The sequence below is a fragment of the Palaemon carinicauda genome, chromosome 37, assembly GCF_036898095.1.
Source record: "Palaemon carinicauda isolate YSFRI2023 chromosome 37, ASM3689809v2, whole genome shotgun sequence".
Taxonomy (NCBI): Eukaryota; Metazoa; Arthropoda; class Malacostraca; order Decapoda; family Palaemonidae; genus Palaemon; species Palaemon carinicauda.
The window spans coordinates 18,918,510-18,941,707 of record NC_090761.1 but is presented as its reverse complement, the minus strand read 5'-3'; the positions used below and the strand labels follow the sequence as shown (position 1 = coordinate 18,941,707).

At 44.4% G+C, this 23,198-nt stretch overlaps 1 protein-coding gene across 2 annotated transcripts in view; it reads left to right on the top strand.

Annotated features, from left to right (window-relative positions):
* The window catches only part of Cog8 (conserved oligomeric Golgi complex subunit 8), a 393,508-nt gene that overhangs the window by 293,603 nt on the left and 76,707 nt on the right, over positions 1-23,198 (top strand). For both annotated transcript variants that reach the window (XM_068360813.1, XM_068360812.1), the window contains one exon: positions 21,131-21,202. In XM_068360813.1, the coding sequence (XP_068216914.1) occupies positions 21,131-21,202 (72 nt within the window). The remainder of the gene's footprint in view (positions 1-21,130; positions 21,203-23,198) is intronic.

Sequence of the window (23,198 nt, the reverse complement as noted above, 5' to 3'; positions counted from 1 at the left end):
ATCGTAATTAGCTTTTAAAGAGCTAAGGATTTAAAACTTTTTAAATGTAATATTTTATGAAAGAATTTCTTTGATAGTCTTCGTACTGTTTTCAAAGATGAACTAACGTTTAGTTTATTTATGCTACGCAGTTGTTGACGTTCAGGACGTTCAACATGTGCTCTATCGTTACGATAGAGAGAGAGTGTATCACGGTTTCACTTTGCAGTAAGAGTAAATCGATTCTGACGTTTTGTTCATTCTTTCTTAGCTTAAATGTTTTAAATTCTATTTTAAAGGAACTTTTTATTTGAAAAACCTTTCAGTTTTTTCCTTTAGTCAAATAACATGTTTTTTTGACGAAATATAATTGGGCTCTTCTCTTAGGTGCGAAATCAAGAGAGAAAGAGAGAGAGAGATAGAGATGGAGGGAGAGAGAGGAGAGAAAACGTTCCGTTCAAGCGGGTAACGTTGTTCTCGAGTTACTCTCGTCCCTAGTCGCTGTACGGGGAGGAAGGATAAAACGTTTTAGTTTTTTATTCTCGTCCCAAGGCTATGTGCGGTGAGAGATTGAAAACGTAGTTATATGAACTAGTGTTTAGTCTCTTTCCCAGCCACTGATTTTTTTTTTATCTTAAAATATGTTTTCTGTTTTTTGCTGGTATTAATGAGCTTGCATTATACGACTGATTTCGCAATTACTACCTTTTAACCCTGGATAGGTACGGTGGGTCGTTTGCGACCCCGAGCGTCAAAAAAAAACAGGTTTTTCTCACGTGACTCACCCCTGTGACTGAATTTGTGGGTGATCGACCTGCAGGAGGTGTCTCCCCTACACGCTCTAGTAGTGTCCAGATGTGCATTGCTGTAGCTGTACTCCTTCCCCGATTTCTGAGACGCGTCGGGGTCGTTCGCGTCCGAGTTTACCCTTCTGAGGTAGTTTGCATAATTATCAAAGTTATTACGTATTATGAAATTGTCGTAGAATGGTGCAACTTGCATAGGTTATCAGTTGTGGAAAGTCTTGGTGGATTGTTTGGCTACCATGTGCATGTTTTTTTTTTTAGTTAAAATGTCGTTCATCACCACGAGGACCATTTTACCGCGAGTGCCCCTTTTTCATTTTTTTTCATTTTTTTGCCAAGTCATTTTTCCGTAAGATATTGCCAAATAGTGTCGTAAAACTTTTGCTTGTTTAGTGTTGGAAAGTGTGTCTAGATGATCTGGCTACCCATGCATGACTTTGTTTTTGTCAGATACGACGTAGTTATTGGTATATTGGGTATTTAACTGCGGTTACCAATTTCTGTTTTTTTTTCAATATTTGTAAAAATTACTACGTAGTAAGGAATTGCCGTATATTATTCATTTTTTTTTCATGTTTATGTGTTAGAAAGTGTGCCTTGATGGTTGGGCTAACACGTGCATGTCTTTTTTTTTATCTGAGATGTCGTATATTAGAATGTCGGGCATTTTACCGCGAGTGTCCCTTTTTAATTTTTTTTAATTTTTTTGCCAAGTCATTTTTCCGTAAGATATTGCGAAATAGTGTCGTAAAACCTTTGCTTTTTTAATGTTGGAAAGTGTGTCTAGATGATCTGGCTACCCATGCGTGATTTTGTTTTTGTCAGATACGACGTAGTTATTGGTATATTGGGTATTTAACTGCGGTTGCCAATTTCTGTTTTTTTTTCAATATTTGTAAAAATTTACTACGTAGTAAGGAATTGCCGTATATTATTGATTTTTTTTTCATGTTTATGTGTTAGAAAGTGTGCCTTGATGGTTGGGCTAACACGTGCATGTCTTTTTTTTTTTATCTGAGATGCCGTATATTAGAATGTTGGGCATTTTTCCGCGAGTGCCCCTTTTTATTTGTTTTGCATTTTTTTGCTTAGTCATGTTACCGTAAGGAATTGGCAAGTAGTGTCGCAAAACTTATATTTTTATAGTGTTGGAAAGTGTTTCTAGATGATCTGGCTACCCATGCCTATTTTTTTTTTAGCCAGATATGGCGTATATATAAGTATGTGTTCGATTTTCCTGTGATTGCCATTTTTTCGTTTTTTCCCATTTCTTTCAAAATTACTACGTACTAAGGAACTATCACAGAGTAATATTTCATTTATATGTTTATTTGTCGGAAAATATGCCTTGATGGTTTGCCTAGCACGTGGCTGAAATTTTTCTTTTCTGAAATGCCGTATATTAGAATGGCCATTTTTCCACGAGTGCCCCTTTTTATTTGTTTTGCATTTTTTTGCTTAGTCATGTTACCGTAAGGAATTGGCAAGTAGTGTCGCAAAACTTATATTTTTATAGTGTTGGAAAGTGTTTCTAGATGATCTGGCTACCCATGCCTATCTTTTTTTTAGCCAGATATGGCGTATATATAGGTGTGTTCGATTTTCCGGTGATTGCCATTTTTTCGTTTTTTCCCAATTCTTTCAAAATTACTACGTACTAAGGAACTATCACAGAGTAATGATTCCTCTAGATGTTTATTTGTCGGAAAATTTTGTTTCCTTTTTTTTTGATTGAATATCATCCAATTTTTTTAGCTAAAATACGGTTTTACATTTTTTTTTTCGATTTTATTTCCCTTCAAAAAAAATTTTTTGGGTCAGACTTTTAATTTTATAGTCGTAAAATAATCGACAATTATCCAGCAACCCACCATACAATTTTTATGCATATCCAATAATAATTAGATTAGTAAATAACACCTTGAAATTGACATACCCTTCCTACATTTCAAGTGGCAGATTAGGGAGTCTGAGTCAGTGTGGTTGGCGGCCATTTTGTGGACATATCCGAAGCGTAAGCTGCCCTATCTATATATATTCTTGTTCCCTATAGAATTTGTGATATTTTGGGGTATTTTTACCTGCATAAATATCATATTATATATTAAATATATGTATTTTTTTACGAAATTTCCAAGTACTCAAAAAATTACCTTTAGATATGGCCCCTGATATAAATGTAATTTACAAAATAATGAAGATTTTTTTACATATTTCTATTTTAGGATAACATATGTTTATTCCCTAAAAAAATTAGCCACTTCCTTTTTCATTTGGGTACCCAAAAAAATTCATGAAATTTGGACAATTTTTTTTGGCCAAAAAAAGTTACCCTTTTTTTCTCATTTCAGATCTTCACCTCCATGGGTCTGACTTCATCCAAAATACATCAAGATGTGTCCTAAACATTCAAGAATCAATTCCTAAAAGGATTTGTGTATATATGTATAAACTTTTTTTTTATGAATTTTTATGTCAGGTCTTTTTTTTTTTCTACTTAATTTTTTAAAATATTTATAATAAATAGTTTTTCTGCAGATGAGTAGTATTTATCTTTACAGTTGTTTTAAGCATTCATTGAAGTTTTTTTTGGCAAAAGAAAAAAGGAGGTTACTGCAAAAACTGATTTTTCAAGAATTTTTTTTGGCGTCGGGGTCGTTCGCGTCCGAGTATACCCTTAAAGGGGTGTCCGAGGACCGTACCTATCCAGGGTTAATGAAGGGTAGAATTGCGTGTTTCAGGTAGAAATCAGTAAAAGTTTCGATTTCAGTGAAATGAGTGGAAAACAGAAAATCAAAGTGATAAAGTGATATGCGCAAAGTGTTACAGTGTTGCGTCCGAGGGTTCGTCTGTTCGTGCCTGTCGTTCACCTAGTCCGGGACCTCTTACATGCTCCCAAGCCCAGGGGAGAAGTAATGTCAAACGACTTATGGGTTCGAGAGGCCTTGACCAACGAACAGACGTTTTCCCTCTATGGTATCGGGTGTATCTTACCAAGATCTCCCCTACCATAAAACGAGAGAGACGTTGTTTCTCCTCGTCACCCGAAGGCTTTTCGCATAAGAAACCTGTCACAAGGTTTCGAAGCCCTTAAGCGAAAGTCAGTCCTTTCAGGACAGGTCCAGCGTCCTGGTTACAACCATTAGGACAGCTCTGACCCTATGCAGTCATCGGATAACTGCTCGCCGCCTAACAAAAGCGTAACACAGACTCCGAGAGTCTTTTTTTGTAGGCAAAGTGTTGCGGTCACAGACGTTACCCTCGTCTCTTACCACAACCATTTCCGTTGATCCTTAATGGGTTGTATGGCAAGACATGCAGTATATGCTTGCCTCCCTTATGGAAGACTATTCTGCCGATTAGTCCATTGAGTCTAGCCGTTTATCTCATCGATATCCTGGCTTTCAGCCAACCTAACGTTCCTTTGTGCTTACTGTTGACGTTGGCGTAGCTTAGTCACGTCAGTCAGGTTGTTTAGAACCACACTCGATGCGGTCTCGTGTGGTTTTTCAGCCGCATTTGGACGTTAGGCCACTTGCTGATGCTCCTGTTGACGTTCAAGACGTTCACTAACAATCGGAGTTGACTTGTTTTGACGCTGTGCGTCAACCTCCGCATTCTAGAGTTGTTTTGACTGCTCAGTCTAGGCAGTCAAAGCAGTCTCGAGTGGACGCTGTGCGTCCTCACGCAACTGTTGTGGTTGACAGTTCAGTTGTTGACAGTTCACAGACTGTCAAGCAGTTACATGACGTTGCGTTCTGGTCCGCTACTAATGCACCAGTGAGTGTGGACTCTGCTTGTAAAGCATTGCCACCACGGTAGGTCTCTCCCTTGCTTGAGACTCAGCTTTTATCGGACAAGGTTCCTGTAGATGAGGAAGTTGCTGTTCCCCCTCCTACTGATATTCCCTTGAGGACTCTGTCAGATGGAGAGGAGCCTAAAGCTGCTTAGCCTCCTATGGACTTTAATTAAATCATGATGATTTTTTTAAGGATCTTTGTCCGGATCTTTTTGTAACTGCTGCTCCTCGTTCGCCTAAACGTCAGAGCTTACACTAGGCCTAGCTACTTCGAAGCCGTTGTTTTTAAGCTAGTGCTCTCTCGCTCTCCTAGAGAGCTTTACGTTGGCTAGGCGACTGGTTTTCACCAGGAGGAGTTTGGGGGATACAGCCTTTGCTTTCCCTTCTTTTAAACTGGTTTATAGAGCGAGAGTCTGATATGACACGAGAGAAGTTCTCGACTTGGGAGTTCATGCCTCTGCCCAGATAGACTTCTCAATTCTCGTAGACTCTCCCTGGCGCCTGGCCAGGAGACGCTCCAAGTTGTTTACAGGTCAACTTCACAGCTGTTTTCGAGCCTTTGAAGTTTTGCTGTACAATTATGTCACGCATAACAAGGCTTTCAGGGATGGTAAACGGTACCGCCTCAGTCGCTAACCCCGTCTGTTGCCACACCTGCTCCCGTAGACCCTAAATGGGCTTTGCTGCAAGACATGCAGTCCAAGCTTGCGTCCTTGATAGAGGACTTTAATGCGGAGAAGGTTGCTACCGAACCTTCTGGCCAACAACCTTCCAACCGGTCGGTTGTGCGCCCTGTTGACGCTGAGGTAACCTACTCGCGTCTGCCAGTTGAGGTGGTTCCTCCACCGATGCGACCCAGTGTGGGTTGCCAGCCGCACGTTGACGTTAAGCGACGCTCGGAGGTGGTTGTTGACGTTCAGGACGTTCAACAACCAGCAGAGGTGACTTGTTTTGACGCAGTGCGTCAACCTCAGCAACCCGGTAGGGTGTTGACTGCACAACCCAGACGGTCTCGGGTTGACGCTGTGCGTCCTCGCGCACCCATGGTTGTTGACAGTTCACAGACTGTGCAGCAGTTCCATGATATTGCGTCCGGCTCCGTCACGCATCCACCAGTGCGACCGGACTCAGCGAGCCAGACGTTGCCCACTCCGTTGCCGTTTCCTCATCAGTTTTCGGATGAGGAACCCTCTGATGAGGACGTTGCTGAACAACAAGACGATCAGCCCCCAGAATAGATCAAGCCCTGCTATCCATCCAGAAGATGCTGAAGAAGGAACGCTGCTCAGTCAGGCTGTGGATGAGTCTGGTAGGGACGCTGTCATCCGTGGAACAATTTGTGTCACTAGGAAGACTACACCTCCGTCCTCTTCAATACCATCTAGCTTTTCACTGGAAAAAGGACAAGACGCTAGAAGCGGTCTCGATCCCGGTTTCCGAAAAGATAAAGTCTTGTCTGACTTGGTGGAAGGACAATATCAACCTAAGAGAGGGTCTTCCCCTGGCTGTTCAGACTCCCAACCACGTTCTCTTCTCGGACGCATCGGACGTGGGCTGGGGCGCGACACTAGACGGTCGGGAATGCTCAGGACTGTGGAACTCGAGTCAGAGGAGCATGCATATCAACTGCAAGGAGCTGTTGGCAGTACATCTGGCCTTGAAAAGCTTCAAGTCTCTCCTTCGAGGCAAAGTGGTGGAAGTTAACTCGGACATCACCACGGCCTTGGCGTACATCTCCAAACAAGGAGGTACCCAACCACTGACGTACGAGATCACAAGGGACCTGCTCATCTGGTCAAAAGGTCAAGACATCTCCCTAGTAACGAGGTTCATCCAAGGCGACTTGAACGTCATAGCAGATTGTCTCAGTCGGAAAGGGCAAGTAATTCCAACCGAATGGACCCTCCACAAGGATGTGTGCAAGAGACTTTGGGCCACTTGGGGTAAAACCATCCATAGATCTCTTTGCAACCTCGCTGACCAAGAGGCTTCCAATCTATTGCTCTCCAGTCCCGGACCCAGCAGCAATACATATAGATGCTTTCCTCCTAAATTGGTCACATCTGGATCTCTACGCATTCCCACCGTTCAAGATTGTCAACAAGGTACTGCAGAAGTTCGCCTCTCACGAAGGGACAAGGTTGACGTTAGTTGCTTCCCTCTGACCCGCGAGAGAATGGTTCACCGAGATACTTCGATGGTTAGTAGACGTTCCCAGTAGTCTTCCTCTAAGGGTAGACCTTCTACGTCAGCCACACGTAAAGAAGGTACTCCAAAGCCTCCACGCTCTTCGTCTGACTGCCTTCAGTCTATCGAAAGACTCTCGAGAGCTAGAAGCTTTTCGAAGGAAGCAGCCAGTGCGATTGCTAGAGCAAGGAGAGCTTCTTCCATTAGAGTCTACCAATCGAAGTGGGAAGTCTTCCGAGACTGGTGCAAGTCAGTTTCTGTATCCTCGACCAGTACCTCTGTAGCTCAAATAGCTGTTTTTCTCTTATACCTGAGAAAAGGACGATCCCTTTCAGCTCCCACTATCAAGGGCTACAGAAGCATGTTGGCATCGGTCTTCCGGCATAGAGGCTTAGATCTTTCCAAACATAAAGATCTGCAAGACCTCCTTAAGTCTTTTGAGACCACCAAGGAGCGTCGTTTGGCTACCCCTGGATGGAATTTAGACGGGGTACTAAGATTCTTCATATCAGACAGGTTGGAGCCGTTACAATCAGCCTCCCTGAAAGATCTCACTCTTAAGACTCTTTTCCTGGTATGCTTAGCCTCGGCTAAAAGAGTCAGTGAGATTCATGCCTTCAGCAAGAACATAGGATTTTCGTCAGAAAAAGCCACTTGTTCGCTACAACTTGGTTTTCTAGCCAAAAATGAGCTGCCTTCTCGGCCTTGGCTTAAATCTTTCGATATCCCCAGCTTATCGGAGATCGTAGGCAATGAACTAGAAAGAGTCTTATGCCCTGTTAGAGCTCTTAAGTTCTATTTAAAGCGTACTAAACCTTTACAAGGCCAATCTGAAGCTTTATGGTGTTCAGTTAAGAAACCATCCTTGCCTTTGTCAAAGAATGCTTGGTCAGACTTTATCAGATTGTTAATACGAGAAGCTCATTCACATCTGAGTGAGGAAGACCGAACTTTGCTTAAGGTGAAGACGCACGAAGTTAGAGCTGTAACAACTTCCGTGGCCTTTAAGCAAAATATATCTCTGCAAAGTATAATGGACGCAACCTATTGGAGAAGCAAGTCAGTGTTCGCGTCATTTTACTTGAAAGATGTCCAGTCTCTTTACAAGAACTGCTACACACTGGGACCATTCGTAGCAGCGAGTGCAGTAGTGGGTGAGGGCTCAACCACTACAATTCCCTAATTCCATACCCTTTTAATCTTTCTCTTGAAATGTTTTTATTGTTGTTTTTTGGGTTGTCCGGAAGGCTAAGAAGCCTTTCGCATCCTGGTTGATTTGGCGGGTGGTCAAAGTCATTTCTTGAGAGCGCCTAGATTAGGGGTTTTGATGAGGTCCTGTTGTATGGGCTGCAACCCTTGATACTTCAGATCCTAGGGGTCGATCAGCATCCTAAGAGGATCGCGAGGCTCCGTAAGGAAGACGTACTTAAAAGGCAGAGAAATTGTTCAAGTCGACTTCCTTACCAGGTACCTATTTATTTTGTTTTTGTTATTTTGATAACTTCTAAAATGAAATAAAAACTCTTAGCTCATAAAAGTGTAAACATATATTGCTGGTCTCTACCCACCCCCCTGGGTGTGAATCAGCTATATAATCACCGGCTAAGTTAAATATTGAAAAATGTTATTTTGATAATAAAATAAATTTTTGAATATACTTACCCGGTGATTATAAATTAAAGGACCCTCCCTTCCTCCCCAATAGAGACGCAGTGGGACGAGGAGAAAATTGAGTCTTTGTTTACATTGAGTACTGGGTATCTGGACGACAGATGGCGCTGTTGGGCACACCCGCAACCTGTGTAGCGATCGCTGGCGAGTTTTTACCGTAGAGTTGTCTGTCGGGCAACAGAGTTGCAGCTATATAATCACCGGGTAAGTATATTCAAAAATTTATTTTATTATCAAAATAACATATTACAGTACTGTATATGCATGATACGCCTAAAATGTTATTGTTACTTGTGTATGTACAAGAGAGCTTTTGCACATACAGTACAGTATTCTGTTATTGGTTCATATGTGCATGAGAAATTGCTCACATAATGTTACAGTATATGGTTGATATTAACTTAAACATCATCTTAATGGTGGAAATCGATCTTATCTTTCCTAAACTGCAAATTTTAACTGCTTTAAGTCTTCCACATGTGTGCAAAATGATAAAAATGCACCAGTACAGTAAGTTTCAATTAAAAAAAAAAACTCAGCCTTCATAAAAAAAAGTTTTGAGCTGGTGTGGATGCTTAAATGCTTCATATTCAGATCCATTGTTTTGTTAATTTACTTTTCTTATAATTAACTAGGTAATAGCTAAATGTGGATTAATATGCCATGTGGAAAGACGTCTGGTTAGCTAAGAATAGCACTCATAAAGGAAGACACCTGTCATACACATGAGCTGTTATTGTACACAGTAGATCGTGTGCAAATACAGAACTGTATCATGCATATAGCCAGCAATCCACTGGTTCAATGATGATTATAGAAATTCTTATTCGAAGAGGCGAGTGGCCTGTCATCTTTGGAAGGGTAACAGATCAGATTTGACTTGAAATAACTACTCTCAGTCAAGAGCTGTTGCTCAAAGTCTTTATGCTTCAGCTTAAAAGGAATACAATTTAAGAAACCCTCTCTGGAACAACCAAGGAACATAAGTGGTGGGCTACCCTTAAATGTGCACTCTTTGGTGTAGACTTAAAATGTTTAATTGTTCATTACTTTTCATAAAGTTTATTTATTTCCTTATTTCCTTTCTTCACTGGTCTATTTTTCCCTTTGTTCCGTAACTGACATACAAACCACGCTATTTAATAGAGGTATTACTCTCGGCGTAGCTGAAATGACGAGCCATTAGAATTTTAACGAGGGTTTACTACCCCATCGCTAGTTAGCGGGGGTAGGGGAGAGTAGCTTGCTACCCCCCCCCCTCACACACACCTGTGCTTGAGCTCACTTTGCTCTCGGTTCGGATGGTAGACGGACGTGTCCTCTCTCATCCTCACCTGCCTCTTGACAGCCATTAATGCTTTTCTGCTTTTTCTTTCTGAGGTTTGAGTGTGAAGTTGGCCTTTGCGATCATGCGCACCTGTCCTGGATTACCCGACCGCCCCTGCGGAACATTCATGTCGGCGGTCGAGACAGACCCTCACACCTTTTACCCTTACTGTAGAGGTCAACGGTGTGATAGTGGTAATAAGTGTGGTGAGTGTAGGGAGTGGTCTACCTCCCAGTGGGAGAGGTTTTCTCGGCGACGTAAGAAGAAGTCCAGGCAGGATATTTCTCCTTCGAAGGTTTCTTTGAAAGGAGAAAATCCCATGGATTCTTCTTCCGTTGCCCAAACCTCCTCCGAAGCCCCCGCTCGATCGGTCTCTTTCGAGAGACCAGCGAGTGGTAGCATAGACCGTGGTTCTGTTTCCCAAACTCGGGGTTCGAGAGATGGCGTTGCCTACCCTGGCGAGGCAGCTCCACCTCTCCCCCCGGGGGAGGATTTATCTTTAACCAATTTATTTCAGCTTTGGTCTTCCTTGGGGCTCGAGGGTTCGCCCTCTAAGGAAGCTCTTCTTGACATCATCCGATTGGGTGCTGCTGTCAAGCAATCGCCGACTTTGGCAGAGGTTGATCCTCTGTCAATTGTTGACATTGTGGTGTCAGAGGTATCCAATGCGGTATCTCCTAATACCTCTGCCTCTTCTCATCCCGCAGTAGCTGAAGGCTTAGTTTCTCCCGTTCCTGCTCAACCTACAAGGGAGAAACTAAGTCCAGCAGTCTCTCCTGTCGGTGATTCTCTCCCTCGGGGTAGTTCACTTACAGAGACTCCTCTTCGGAGGAGTGCTGAAGGTCAGCTTGCTGATCCTACGGCCCCCAGAGGGCGCATACGTCGCAAGGCTCGCCTTCCCCTTCGACGGTGAGGCCTTCCTTCACCTTATAAATCGGTGAGGAGGCGCCTCTTCGGTTCGTCATTGTCGTTGTAGTCCACCGCAGAGGAGCCTTGTCAGCGATCACCGACTGTTCCTGCTGCGGTCCTGGACCTCTCTGCGGATTGTTCGCGATCCCCTTCGGTGGAAGGTCGTCCTTTCAAAGGGTACGCCGACCTTCCACCCGACAGACCTTCTGACCTGCCGTCGCCGTTCCTGGCAGCTGATGCGCTTTACGCGCCAACGCCCCCTGTCTATCATGATAGTCAGGCACTGGTCCCCATGGGGCAACAAGGGCTTACGCGCCATCGCGCGCATACGTCCCTTACGCGCCATGATGATCATGCGCGCCAACGGTCTCCTGTACGCAAGGCTTTACCTGAGATAGCGCGCTAGCGCTCACCTGCGCGCCAGCACTCACCTGCTCGCCAGCGCGCCATCAACCTACTGCGCGCCAACACCCTGCGTGCCAGCGCTCGCCAACGCGCCAGCGCTCTCCAACGCGCCAGCGCTCTCCAACCCGCCAACAATCTCCTGCGTGTCAGCGCTCTCCCGCGCGCCACCGCCCACGTACTGCCATCTCTCCTGCGCGCCCACGATCTTCGGATCTGGGGGCAGTAGGGAATTCAAGGACTTCACCTACACTCCAGCGCTCGCCAACTCGCCGCCTGCTATCTCCTGCGCGCCATCCCTCGCCAGCGCGCAGTCGCGCGCGTTCACCTGCTCGCGCCTACGAGGATACGCCCACGCGCCCACGCCTATCCCCTCCAGCAGCTATGCACCGCCAGCCTGACGCGCGCCCGCAAGATGCGCGCCCACGCACACAGGTTCCGACTGGGCGTCTGCGCGCAAGGGATATCTCTCCTGCGTGTGCGCGCCCTACGACATCTTCTGGGGCGCGCGATCTCTCGCCCGCACGCCCACGGGTCCATCATCCTGATCCTGCGCACCCGCGAACATTCACCCGCGCGCACGCAAGCGCACAATCAGCCTCCTGCGCACTCTCCTGTGTCTCCCGCGCACGCTTCTACGCGCCACCACTCGCCTGCGCACCCGCGCAATCGCCCGCACGCACATCAGCAGTCTCCCACGCGCGACCCCGGGTATTCCCCATCACGCGAGCGCCAACACGCTCCCCCGCGCGAGCGCCAACACGCTCCCCCGCGCGAGCGCCAATACCCATCCGCATGCGAGGCTGCAGAACAACGCACGGCAAGGTCGCCATCCCCACATTCGCCTCCCCGCAAGCGCAGAACAGCACGCTCGGCGGTGGAGGGGAAGCTTCCAGAAAGATCCAGGAACATTTCTTCTTCTTTTTCTTTTCCGGCGAACCCACCTATGGAAACTCCTCCCAGGGATCTGTCGATCCCTGTCCCTCCAGAGGGAGTGTCTGACAGTACAGCTGTCAGCCAACAGCCATGGTTTGGGGCACTAGTCAGAGCGGTTACACAGGCTTTCAAGCCTGTTCTCTCTGAATTGGGCCACAAATCCTTGGCTGCATCTACTCCTCTGAAGAGAAAAAGAGGAGCTTCGGACGCGGTGACTTCTCCAAGAACTAAGCTGTCTCCTCGTAAGCCCTCGAGGCAAGTTTTCTCCCCCCCCCCACAGACTTTTTCTCCCTCCCTGTCGGACGAAGATTTCCCGACCTCAGGGGAGTCACGTGAGGTTAGACGTTCCCCCATCGCACCAATGAAGGAAACCCCACCTCGCGTTGAGAAGTCTTCCCGGGTAGGGGCGGAGAAGAACTTGCCTCCGTCTTTGTTGGAGTCCTGCATCCCTCCCAGGAGGGAGTCGAAGGACTCGAAGACATTGCCAAAATCCTCGACAAGACTTAGGACGGAGCCAGCTAGTCACTCGGAGAACGTCCGCGATTCTCCCCAAGAAGAGCCTTTTGGGACAGGAGACTTCGCTGCATGTCCGACATCCGGAGGAGAACTACAGGAGTCAGAACATGCATTTTGGCAGGTTCTGACTCTTATGAGGACTCTCAATGCATTTGCTGACCCAGAGATTCCCCCTCGAGAGGGCAAAGACACGGTCTTGGACCGAGTATTTATAACTCAAAAACCTTCTAAGGCCAGTGCGGCTCTGCCCTGGTCTCGGGGTTAAGAGTACCAGGGACAAGATCGTGGTCCAGCTCTCTAGGTTAGCTTCCTCCAACCGCTCCAGTGCCGGCAACAAGCTTCTCCCACCTCATCGCGTACAGCAGAGATCTTGGAGGAGCCTTGTTTAGCTCTTCCGCTTCACCATTCTTTGGAAGAGCTTACCAGGGGAGTCCCTCTTGAGAGACTCTCCAACCGGCAGATCTTATTCTCGGCAACTGAGATCCTTAACCAGGAGAAGGTTGCGAAGTGTGCTATGCAAGCCACTTTGTGGCTGGATATCTGGTTAGGGACCTTAGGTATCCTGATACGTTCAGAGGATTTCTCCAAAGAACGTACCAGGAAAGCTATGGAGACGTTCCTCCTCTCAGGCACTCGCACGATCGAGTTTCTGGCCCACCAAGTCTCGAACTTGTGGGCGAACACCATCCTGAAACGTCAGGATGCTGTGGCTGAGAGGTTCCATCAGAAGGTCCCTAGCACCGAGATAAACAGGCTCAGGCATTCTTCCTTGGAAGGAACGAATCTGTTTGAGCCTAAAGACGTGGAACATGCTGCTGAGAGGTGGAGGAAGTCCCACCAAGACTCCCTCCTGCATAGGGCTTTGACATCCAAGCCCTATAAGTCTCCAGCACCCCAGCAGTCCCGTCCTATTAAGACCACGAAACCGACAACAGCAGCGTAGGCAGTGGTGTCTAAGCCCTTTCCTGTCAAGGACAAGAAAGGCAAAAAGTCCTCCAGGGGAGGTAAAAATCCTAGAGGGAGCAGCCGAGGCCGCAAACGCTAGGATTGGCAGTCCCCCTGCATGTCCACCAGTGGGGGGATGCCTACAAAGTTGCGCAGACAGGTGGCAGCAACTCGGGGCCGATTCCTGGACGATTTCCGTAATCAGTCTGGGATATCGCGTCCCGTTCACAACATCTCAACCTCCCCTGACATCGAATCCAGTGTCATTGAGCTCCCTTGCCATGGGATCAGCAAGGGGGCAAGCCCTTCGGGCAGAAGTCCAGACCCTGTTGAAGAAGGGCGCTCTCCAAGAGGTCCTTGACGGGTCCCCAGGCTTCTACAGACAACTCTTTCTTGTAAAGAAGACATCTGGAGGTTGGAGACCAGTCATCGACCTCTCGACTCTGAACAAGTTTGTCAAACAAACCCCGTTCAGCATGGAGACCGCAGACACGGTCAGACTAACAGTGAGACCACAAGACTTCATGTGTACACTGGATCTGAAGGACGCGTACTTCCAGATCCCAGTCCATCCGTCTTCAAGGAAGTACTTAAGATTCAGCCTAGACAACAAGGAGTACCAGTTCAAGGTGCTGTGCTTCGGTCTCTCCACAGCACCACAGGTTTTCACCAGAGTGTTCACCCTAATATCATCATGGGCACACAGGATCGGCATCCGTCTCCCTCGTTATCTGGACGACTGGCTGATCCTAGCAGACTCGGTGTCATCCCTTCTTCAACACCGAGACAAACTTCTGGGACTTTGTCAGGATCTGGGGATCATGGTAAATCTTGAGAAGTCATCTCTGCTTCCCACTCAGACTGGTATACCTCGGCTTGATTATAGACACCAATCTCCATAAAGCCTTCCCATCAGACGACAGGATGGCAAGGCTGAGGAAGGTCTCAAGCCCTTTTCTCAGACGAGAAGAACTTCCAGCCCAATCGTGGTTACGTCTCCTCGGTCACCTTTCACCTTTGGCTCGTCTAGTTCCCAACGGTCGCCTCAGGATGAGATCCCTCCAGTGGCGACTCAAGTCCCTGTGGAATCAAGGTTACGATTCCCTGGACGTCTTGATCCCTATGGGACCTGCGGAACGGACGGACCTCCAGTGGTGGGTGACAGACGATAACCTACGAAGAGGAGTGGATCTTCTCGTCCTCCCCCCGGATTTGATGCTGTTTTCGGACGCCTCAAAGAAAGGGTGGGGGGCCCACGTACTGCACCACACGACCTCAGGCCTGTGGTCAGAATCTGAAAAGTGCCTCCATATAAATCTTCTAGAGATGAAGGCCTTTTTCTTGGCCCTTCAACAGTTCCAACAATACCTGGCGGGTCACTCTGTGGTGGTGATGAGCGACAACACCACAGTAGTGGCTTACATCAACAAGCAAGGAGGTACCTTTTCGAAGCAGCTATCCCATCTTGCAGTAGAGATACTGAGATGGCCCGAAGTCCACTCGATTCCACTATCGGCACGTTTCATTCCAGGCAAGAGGAATGTGCTTGCCGACAATCTGAGCAGAGCGTCTCAGATAGTGAGTACCGAGTGGTCTTTGGATCATCTAGTAGCCAACAAAGTCCTGACTTTGTGGGGTTCCCCGACTGTGGATCTGTTCGCAACAGCTCTAAACTTCAAGCTTCCGCTGTACTGCTCCCCAGTCCCGGATCCCAAGGCGCTCTGGTAAGATGCCTTCCAACAACGGTGGGACAAAATCGACGTTTTCGCCTTTCCCCCGTTCTGTCTGATGAGGAGGGTGCTCAACAAGACCAGAATATCTGTCAATCTTTCAATGACCTTCATAGCTCCGCTATGGCATCCCACGGAATGATTTCCGGACCTTCTGCAACTCCTAACGGAACTTCCGAGAGAACTCCCTCCACGACACAATCTACTCAGACAACCACATGCCAACATCTTCCACAAAGCCGTAGCTTCGCTTCGACTTCACGCCTGGAGACTATCCAGCATCTCGCTGAGAGAGGATTTTCGCAGCAAGTTGCGATTAGGATGTCTGGACATCTGCGAAAGTCATCCGCATCTGTCTACCAGGCAAAGTGGAAAGTCTTCTGTGATTGGTGTCGTGGAAGGGGTATCTCTCCACTCGATGCCACTATTCCAACAATAGCGGAGTTCCTCATGTATTTGCGGGAAGAAATGCGCCTTTCAGTCTCGGCGGTGAAAGGCTATCGCTCAGCCTTAAGTCTAGCCTTTAGGCTCAAAGGAATGGACATTTCTTCCTCGCTGGAACTTTCCCTACTCATACGAAGTTACGAACTTACCTGCCCTCAGTCGGAAGTGAGACCTCCCCCATGGAACATGGTTCGAGTTCTCAGGTCTCTTAAGAGACCTCCCTATGAACCATTACGCCAGGCTTCAGATCGCCACCTAACTTGGAAGACGTTGTTCCTACTAGGTTTGGCTTCGGCCAAGCGAGTTAGTGAACTTCATGGTCACCAAGAACACCATCTCGGCATGGATTTGTAGGGTGATCCATCTGTCCCTGAATCCAGACCCTCCTCCGTCATGTCGCCCTAGAGCACATGATGTCAGGGGCGTAGCTACGTCTCTGGCCTTCAAAAAGAATTTCTCGGTGACGCAGGTTCTTCAAGCTGGGGTGTGGAAGTGTCAGACGTCCTTCACAGCCCACTACCTGCAAGACGTGATCCACAGGAGGCTCAATACGTTCTCTATCGGCCCTGTGGTGGCTGCACAACAGCTGGTTTAAAACCTCAAGCTCCTTATTGGACAAGTAGCAGAAGGTTGAGGGCATTGTTACCCGGTTTTAGTCTGCATGAATGAAAAGGTTTGTCTGGCCCTTATTCTTTTCTTCATCTTCTCCTCTCTTGGGGAAAGCAGTATCCTGGGTTCTCTGCATAGCTGACCTCAAACCACTGCACGTAAACCATGTTTCCTTGTGTTCCTAGTATTAAGTTAATACTGTCACGTCCCCATACCCTGACGAGGTGGTATTGGGAGAGTCCTAGCCTAAAGTTTCCATCTAGAGAACTACAGGTCAACTTCCTAGGACAAGTCACACTTCATGATACCTTCACACACAGCTTGCGTAGGCCGCAGTCCTTGCATAGTAAGGTTCTAGCTGACACACTCAAAGAACGAGCCCCCGGGCAAAGCCAAAAAGCTAGTACTGGCTGGGACGTCCACTCTTCCTAATGGGTGAGTCACCCCTATTAAATAGCGTGGTTTGTATGTCAGTTACGGAACAAATGACAAATTCGTAGATAATTTGTATTTTTCCTGACTATACAAACTTGCCCGCCAGCCCTATCCCCCTTGAAGTCCTACCTCCAAGCAAAGTGAGCTCAAGCACAGGTGTGTGTGAGAGGGAGGTAGTAAGCTACCCTCCCCTACCCCCGCTAACTAGCGATGGGGTAGTAAACCCTCGTTAAAATTCTAATGGCTCGTCATTTCAGCTACGCCGAGAGTAATACCCCTATCAAATAGCTACTGTAAGGTTTGTATAGTTAGGAAAAATACAAATTATCTACGAATTTGTCATGTTGGAGCCCTTGGGCTTACTACATCCTGCTTTTCCAACTAGGGTTGTAGCTTAGCCATTAGTAATAATATACAGTATACAGTATATATATATATATATTTATATATATATATATATATATATATATATATATATATATATATATATATATATATATACTGTATATATATATATATATATATATATATATATATATATATATATATATATATATATATATATATATATATATATACACAGTGATACCTCTGGATACGAAAGTTTCTGCTTACGAAAAATTCAGGATGCGAAAAGTGATTCGAAGATTTTTATGCCCCAGGATACGAATAAAATTTCAGGATACGAAAACCTTACGAGATCCCAACTCTTCGCCGAGAGTAATTTTAAAAAGCGCGCGCCGCCAGACTTTGAACTTGGGTAGACTCACTCACAGCCTCCCGCTAACCCATTGGTTATCTCCCTACTCAGACGCTAGCTGACGCCATAAGATCCTGCTTTCCTATTGGTCGGCAACTATCCCAGCTTGCTTACGCACGGGCGTTCATCTCTCTCTCTCTCTTTTCGTTCCAACCGCGGTATCCTTAACAGACATTGTGTGCTTTCGCTTGTTTGACTTAGTGTTAATATACAGTACATTCGTACGCCACGTGTTATCGTTAATAAACATTCGTTACTGTGCACTGTACTGTATTAGTGTTTACTATACATAGACTGTATATAATGTTACGTAGTGTATTATATTACGTATTACTGTAGCCATGGGTCCCAAGAATGTTGCCGAAGGAAAGAAGAAGAAGACGATGCTCTCGATGGAGACGAAACTTGAAATCGTTAAAAAGTACGAGTCTGGCATGCGTTTAAGTGCGATCGCCAAGGAGTATGGCCGGAATCCATCTACGATAGGCACCATCCTGAAGCAGAAGGCGGCCATAAAAGCAGCGACACCTTCTAAGGGCGTCACTATTTTCTCCAACAAGAGAACCCACGTGCATGACGAGATGGAGAGGCTGCTTCTTGTGTGGATCAAGGACAAAGAGATCTCAGGAGACACCATCACTGAGACTACAATTTGCCAGAAGGCCTCCGCCATTTTCGGTGATCTCGTGCGTGCTCAGGCCGAAGAAGGAGCAGGAGAAGGAACATCCCAGCAGGAACCCCCAGAGTTCAAGGCTTCTCGTGAGTGGTTCGAGAAGTTCAAGAAAAGGACTGGCATCCATTCAGTGGTACGGCATGGGGAGGCAGCCAGCTCGGACACGAAGGCCGCCGAATCCTTTGTTAAAACGTTCGACGAGTTGACTCTGCAGGAAGGCTACAGTTTGCAGCAAGTTTTCAATTGCGACGAAACTGGGCTTTTCTGGAAGAAAATGCCTCGTCGGACGTTCATCACGGCGGAGGAGAAGAGGCTACCCGGACATAAGCCTATGAAGGACAGGCTTACCCTTGCTTTTTGTGCAAACGCCAGTGGGGACTGCAAGATAAAGCCCCTGCTGGTATACCATTCAGAAAATCCCCGAGCCTTCAAAGCCCACAAAGTCATCAAGGAGAACCTTCCCGTGATGTGGAAGGCGAATGCAAAAGCCTGGGTAACAAGGCAACTGTTCATTGATTGGGTGAATGTCTGCTTCGGTCCGACTGTCCGAAAATATTTGGAAGAAAAGCGCCTCCCTATGAAATGTCTGCTGGTGTTGGACAATGCTCCAGCTCACCCTCCTGGCCTCGAGGAATATCTTCTGGCCGAGTATTCCTTCATAAAGGTCTTGTATCTACCGCCTAACACCACCCCTCTCCTCCAGCCCATGGACCAGCAAGTTATTTCTAATTTTAAAAAATTGTACACGAAGCATCTCTTCAAGAGATGTTTCCAAGTCACAGAGAGTACAAACCTCACTCTGCGTGAATTTTGGAAAGATCACTTTAACATCGTGATATGCCTCAAACTCATCGATCTCGCTTGGCAGGAAGTTTCGAGGCGTACCCTAAACTCATCTTGGAGGAAGCTGTGGCCTGATGCTGTCTCTGCACGAGACTTCGAGGGGTTCGGGAAGCCTGGAGGCGAAGCCGAGATCGTTGACGATCCTGAACCAATTCAGCAGTCTGAGGTGGCTGACATCGTACATCTTGGTACGTCCATGGGGCTGGAAGTTAGCGCGGAGGATATAGATGAACTTATCGAGGAGCACCACGAGGAGCTGACGACGGACGACCTGAAGGAGTTGGAGACGATGCAAGTGAGTGATGTTCAAGAGCAGTTCTCTAGCGGTGATGAGGAGGATGTTGCACCTTTGAAAACGGCAGACATCAAGGAAATTCTTGCATGTTTCCATAAAATGGCAGACTACGTCGAAAAGGAACATCCAGAAAAAGTTTATACCAACCGTGCGCTTCAACACTGCAATGACGTTTGCCTAACGCATTTCAGAAATGTGTTGAAAAGTAGGCAGAAACAAGCTTCAATGGATAGTTTCTTATTAAAGAGGCCAGCGGTATTAGTAGGCAAAGACGAAGGTGAAAGTGAAGAAAAGAAACAGAAAAGAGGAAGGGATGAAGAATTAGAAGGTGAAAGTAAAGAAAAGAAACAGAAAAAAGAAAGTGATGAAGAAGTAGAAGGTGAAAGTAAAGAAAAGAAACAGAAAAAAGAAAGTGATGAAGAAGTAGAAGAGATTTAGAAAATATGAAAAACGTAAAGTTATAAAAAAGCAAAAAAAAAAAATATTCAATTTTAAGTTTTATGTTACCGTTAAGTGTTAAAGTAATTTTTTCTTTCATTTTATAGTTTTCCATACGTAATGTTAAGTGTTAATTATTTCTGCCATTTTTTTATTTCGCAAAGTTTAAGTGTTAATGTGTTAAGTGTGTAAATTACTGTACGTAGTCTGTCACTTGTTACGTTTTCTGCCTTATGCCATCCTCGTCTGCCGCGACTTCGCTATCGGACATCGTCTCAATCAAAAGGTAAGTTTCAACTTTCTTGTTACACTAATTAACTGTAACCTTTTTTTCAAAGTGTACATGTATCAATCCTTAATTTAGGTGTACGTACAGGTAACAATACACCTTCACTGATCTAAATGCTTTACGTACATACAGTACCGTAACTTTTATACAGTAGTAAAGAAAACGGACCGTTTTCTTTGGGCTTGGGGGGGATAACTTGGCTATAACTACATTATTGAATAATCTCATAGTGGTTTCTGGAATGGATTGGGCTGTTTTTAACGGTTGTGTTAATTATTGAATGATAGAAATGGCTGCATTGCATGTTTATTACTACAGTTTAGCGTGTTTATGAAAGAAAAGGTGACTTTTTGTAAGGCTTGGAACGGATTAGGCTATTTACATGTAAAACGCGACTCAGGATACGAAACCGCATCCTGAACGGATTACTTTCGTATCCTGAGGCATCACTGTATATATATATATACATATATATATATATATATATATATATATATATATATATATATATATATATATATATATATATATATATATATGTATATGTGTATATATATATATATATATATATATATATATATATATATATATATATATATATATATATATGTGTGTGTGTATATATATATATATATATATATATATATATATATATATATATATATATATATATATATATATGTATGTATATGTGTGCATATATATATATATATATATATATATATATATATATATATATATATATATATATATATATATATATATATATGTATATGTATATATATATATATATATATATATATATATATATATATATATATATATATATATATATATATAATAAAAACATACTGTTCAAGCATTTTAGATATATTTGATGATATTTAAGATAACTTCATGATGATAAAGTCGCAGCTTAAGTTTCAAGCTTTGGAAATCTCTACTTGACGGAGAAATAAATAGATATCTTTCCATGAGTTGAAGTTTTTTTTCTTTTAGATATCAAAGGTTCATTGTTACATGGAACAACTATTAAAAGCAAAAGTATATATTTATTTAGATAAAAGAAAATAATTTAATGTTATGTAAAGTATCAAGAGATTTGGTTATATATTCAATTTCATTTATTTCTTTCAGAGCTGTGGAAAGACAGTGAGGAGTTCTCCAAATATATAGTTCATTTATCATCATGTGGAGTGGAAAGACTGGGTAATATTTGAATATTATTCTGTTCGTAATTTTTATTCAATTTATTTGTAAATAGCCAAGCAGTCTAAACTTGCTTCTGTTATATTTGTTTTGTTTTACACAGTACTTTAATTATTAGGATTCAAAGCATTATAATGGTACCATTATTTCTATGAACCTCCCCTGATGCTCACGTTGCTTTTGTTTCTGGAAGCTTGGAATGTGACGTTTTTCAATATTTAACTTAGCCGGTGACTATATAGCTGCAACTCTGTTGCCCGACAGACAACTCTACGGTAAAAACTCGCCAGCAAATCGCTACACAGGTTGCGGGTGTGCCCAACAGCGCCATCTATCGTCCAGATACCCAGTACTCAATGTAAACAAAGACTCAATTTTCTCTCTGTCGAGCTATCGACAAGACGTACTTACTCGCTGTTGCTAAACTGGAGTTTTTTCACAACTAATTGGTGAATTACTTTATTCTTGTTTTGAGCTTTCGCTATGCAGGTGTTTTATCTTCATCTTAAATCTTGAATTCGTTTTGGATAGATTTAATTATGGTGACAGAGAGTATGGGCTTTCTTTCACTTTTAAATGGCCGACCCTTCCCTTAGAGTGCTTAGACGGAAGTGTGTTTAGGCTTTTAGTAATTATATCACGTTATAGATTTTCCTCTATATATTTTATATCTCTCCGCCTTTATTAGGCCTCTTCGATTAACTTTCCATTTATTATAAACATATAAAAATAATTTTAATGTTTTGTTTATATAGACCTTTCCTGAGAGTAGGCGGTCCTAACTTGGAAACCGAAGTTAATCAACGTTGAGCCCTTTATATCGTAATTAGCTTTTAAAGAGCTAAGGATTTAAAACTTTTTAAATGTAATATTTTATGAAAGAATTTCTTTGATAGTCTTCGTACTGTTTTCAAAGATGAACTAACGTTTAGTTTATTTATGCTACGCAGTTGTTGACGTTCAGGACGTTCAACATGCGCTCTATCGTTACGATAGAGAGAGAGTGTATCACGGTTTCACTTTGCAGTAAGAGTAAATCGATTCTGACGTTTTGTTCATTCTTTCTTAGCTTAAATGTTTTAAATTCTATTTTAAAGGAACTTTTTATTTGAAAAACCTTTCAGTTTTTTCCTTTAGTCAAATAACATGTTTTTTTGACGAAATATAATTGGGCTCTTCTCTTAGGTGCGAAATCAAGAGAGAAAGAGAGAGAGAGATAGAGATGGAGGGAGAGAGAGGAGAGAAAACGTTCCGTTCAAGCGGGTAACGTTGTTCTCGAGTTACTCTCGTCCCTAGTCGCTGTACGGGGAGGAAGGATAAAACGTTTTAGTTTTTTATTCTCGTCCCCAGGCTATGTGCGGTGAGAGATTGAAAACGTAGTTATATGAACTAGTGTTTAGTCTCTTTCCCAGCCACTGATTTTTTTTTTATCTTAAAATATGTTTTCTGTTTTTTGCTGGTATTAATGAGCTTGCATTATACGACTGATTTCGCAATTACTACCTTTTAATGAAGGGTAGAATTGCGTGTTTCAGGTAGAAATCAGTAAAAGTTTCGATTTCAGTGAAATGAGTGGAAAACAGAAAATCAAAGTGATAAAGTGATATCAGCAAAGTGTTACAGTGTTGCGTCCGAGGGTTCGTCTGTTCGTGCCTGTCGTTCACCTAGTCCGGGACCTCTTACATGCTCCCAAGCCCAGGGGAGAAGTAATGTCAAACGACTTATGGGTTCGAGAGGCCTTGACCAACGAACAGACGTTTTCCCTCTATGGTATCGGGTGTATCTTACCAAGATCTCCCCTACCATAAAACGAGAGAGACGTTGTTTCTCCTCGTCATCCGAAGGCTTTTCGCATAAGAAACCTGTCACAAGGTTTCGAAGCCCTTAAGCGAAAGTCAGTCCTTTCAGGACAGGTCCAGCGTCCTGGTTACAACCATTAGGACAGCTCTGACCCTATGCAGTCATCGGATAACTGCTCGCCGCCTAACAAAAGCGT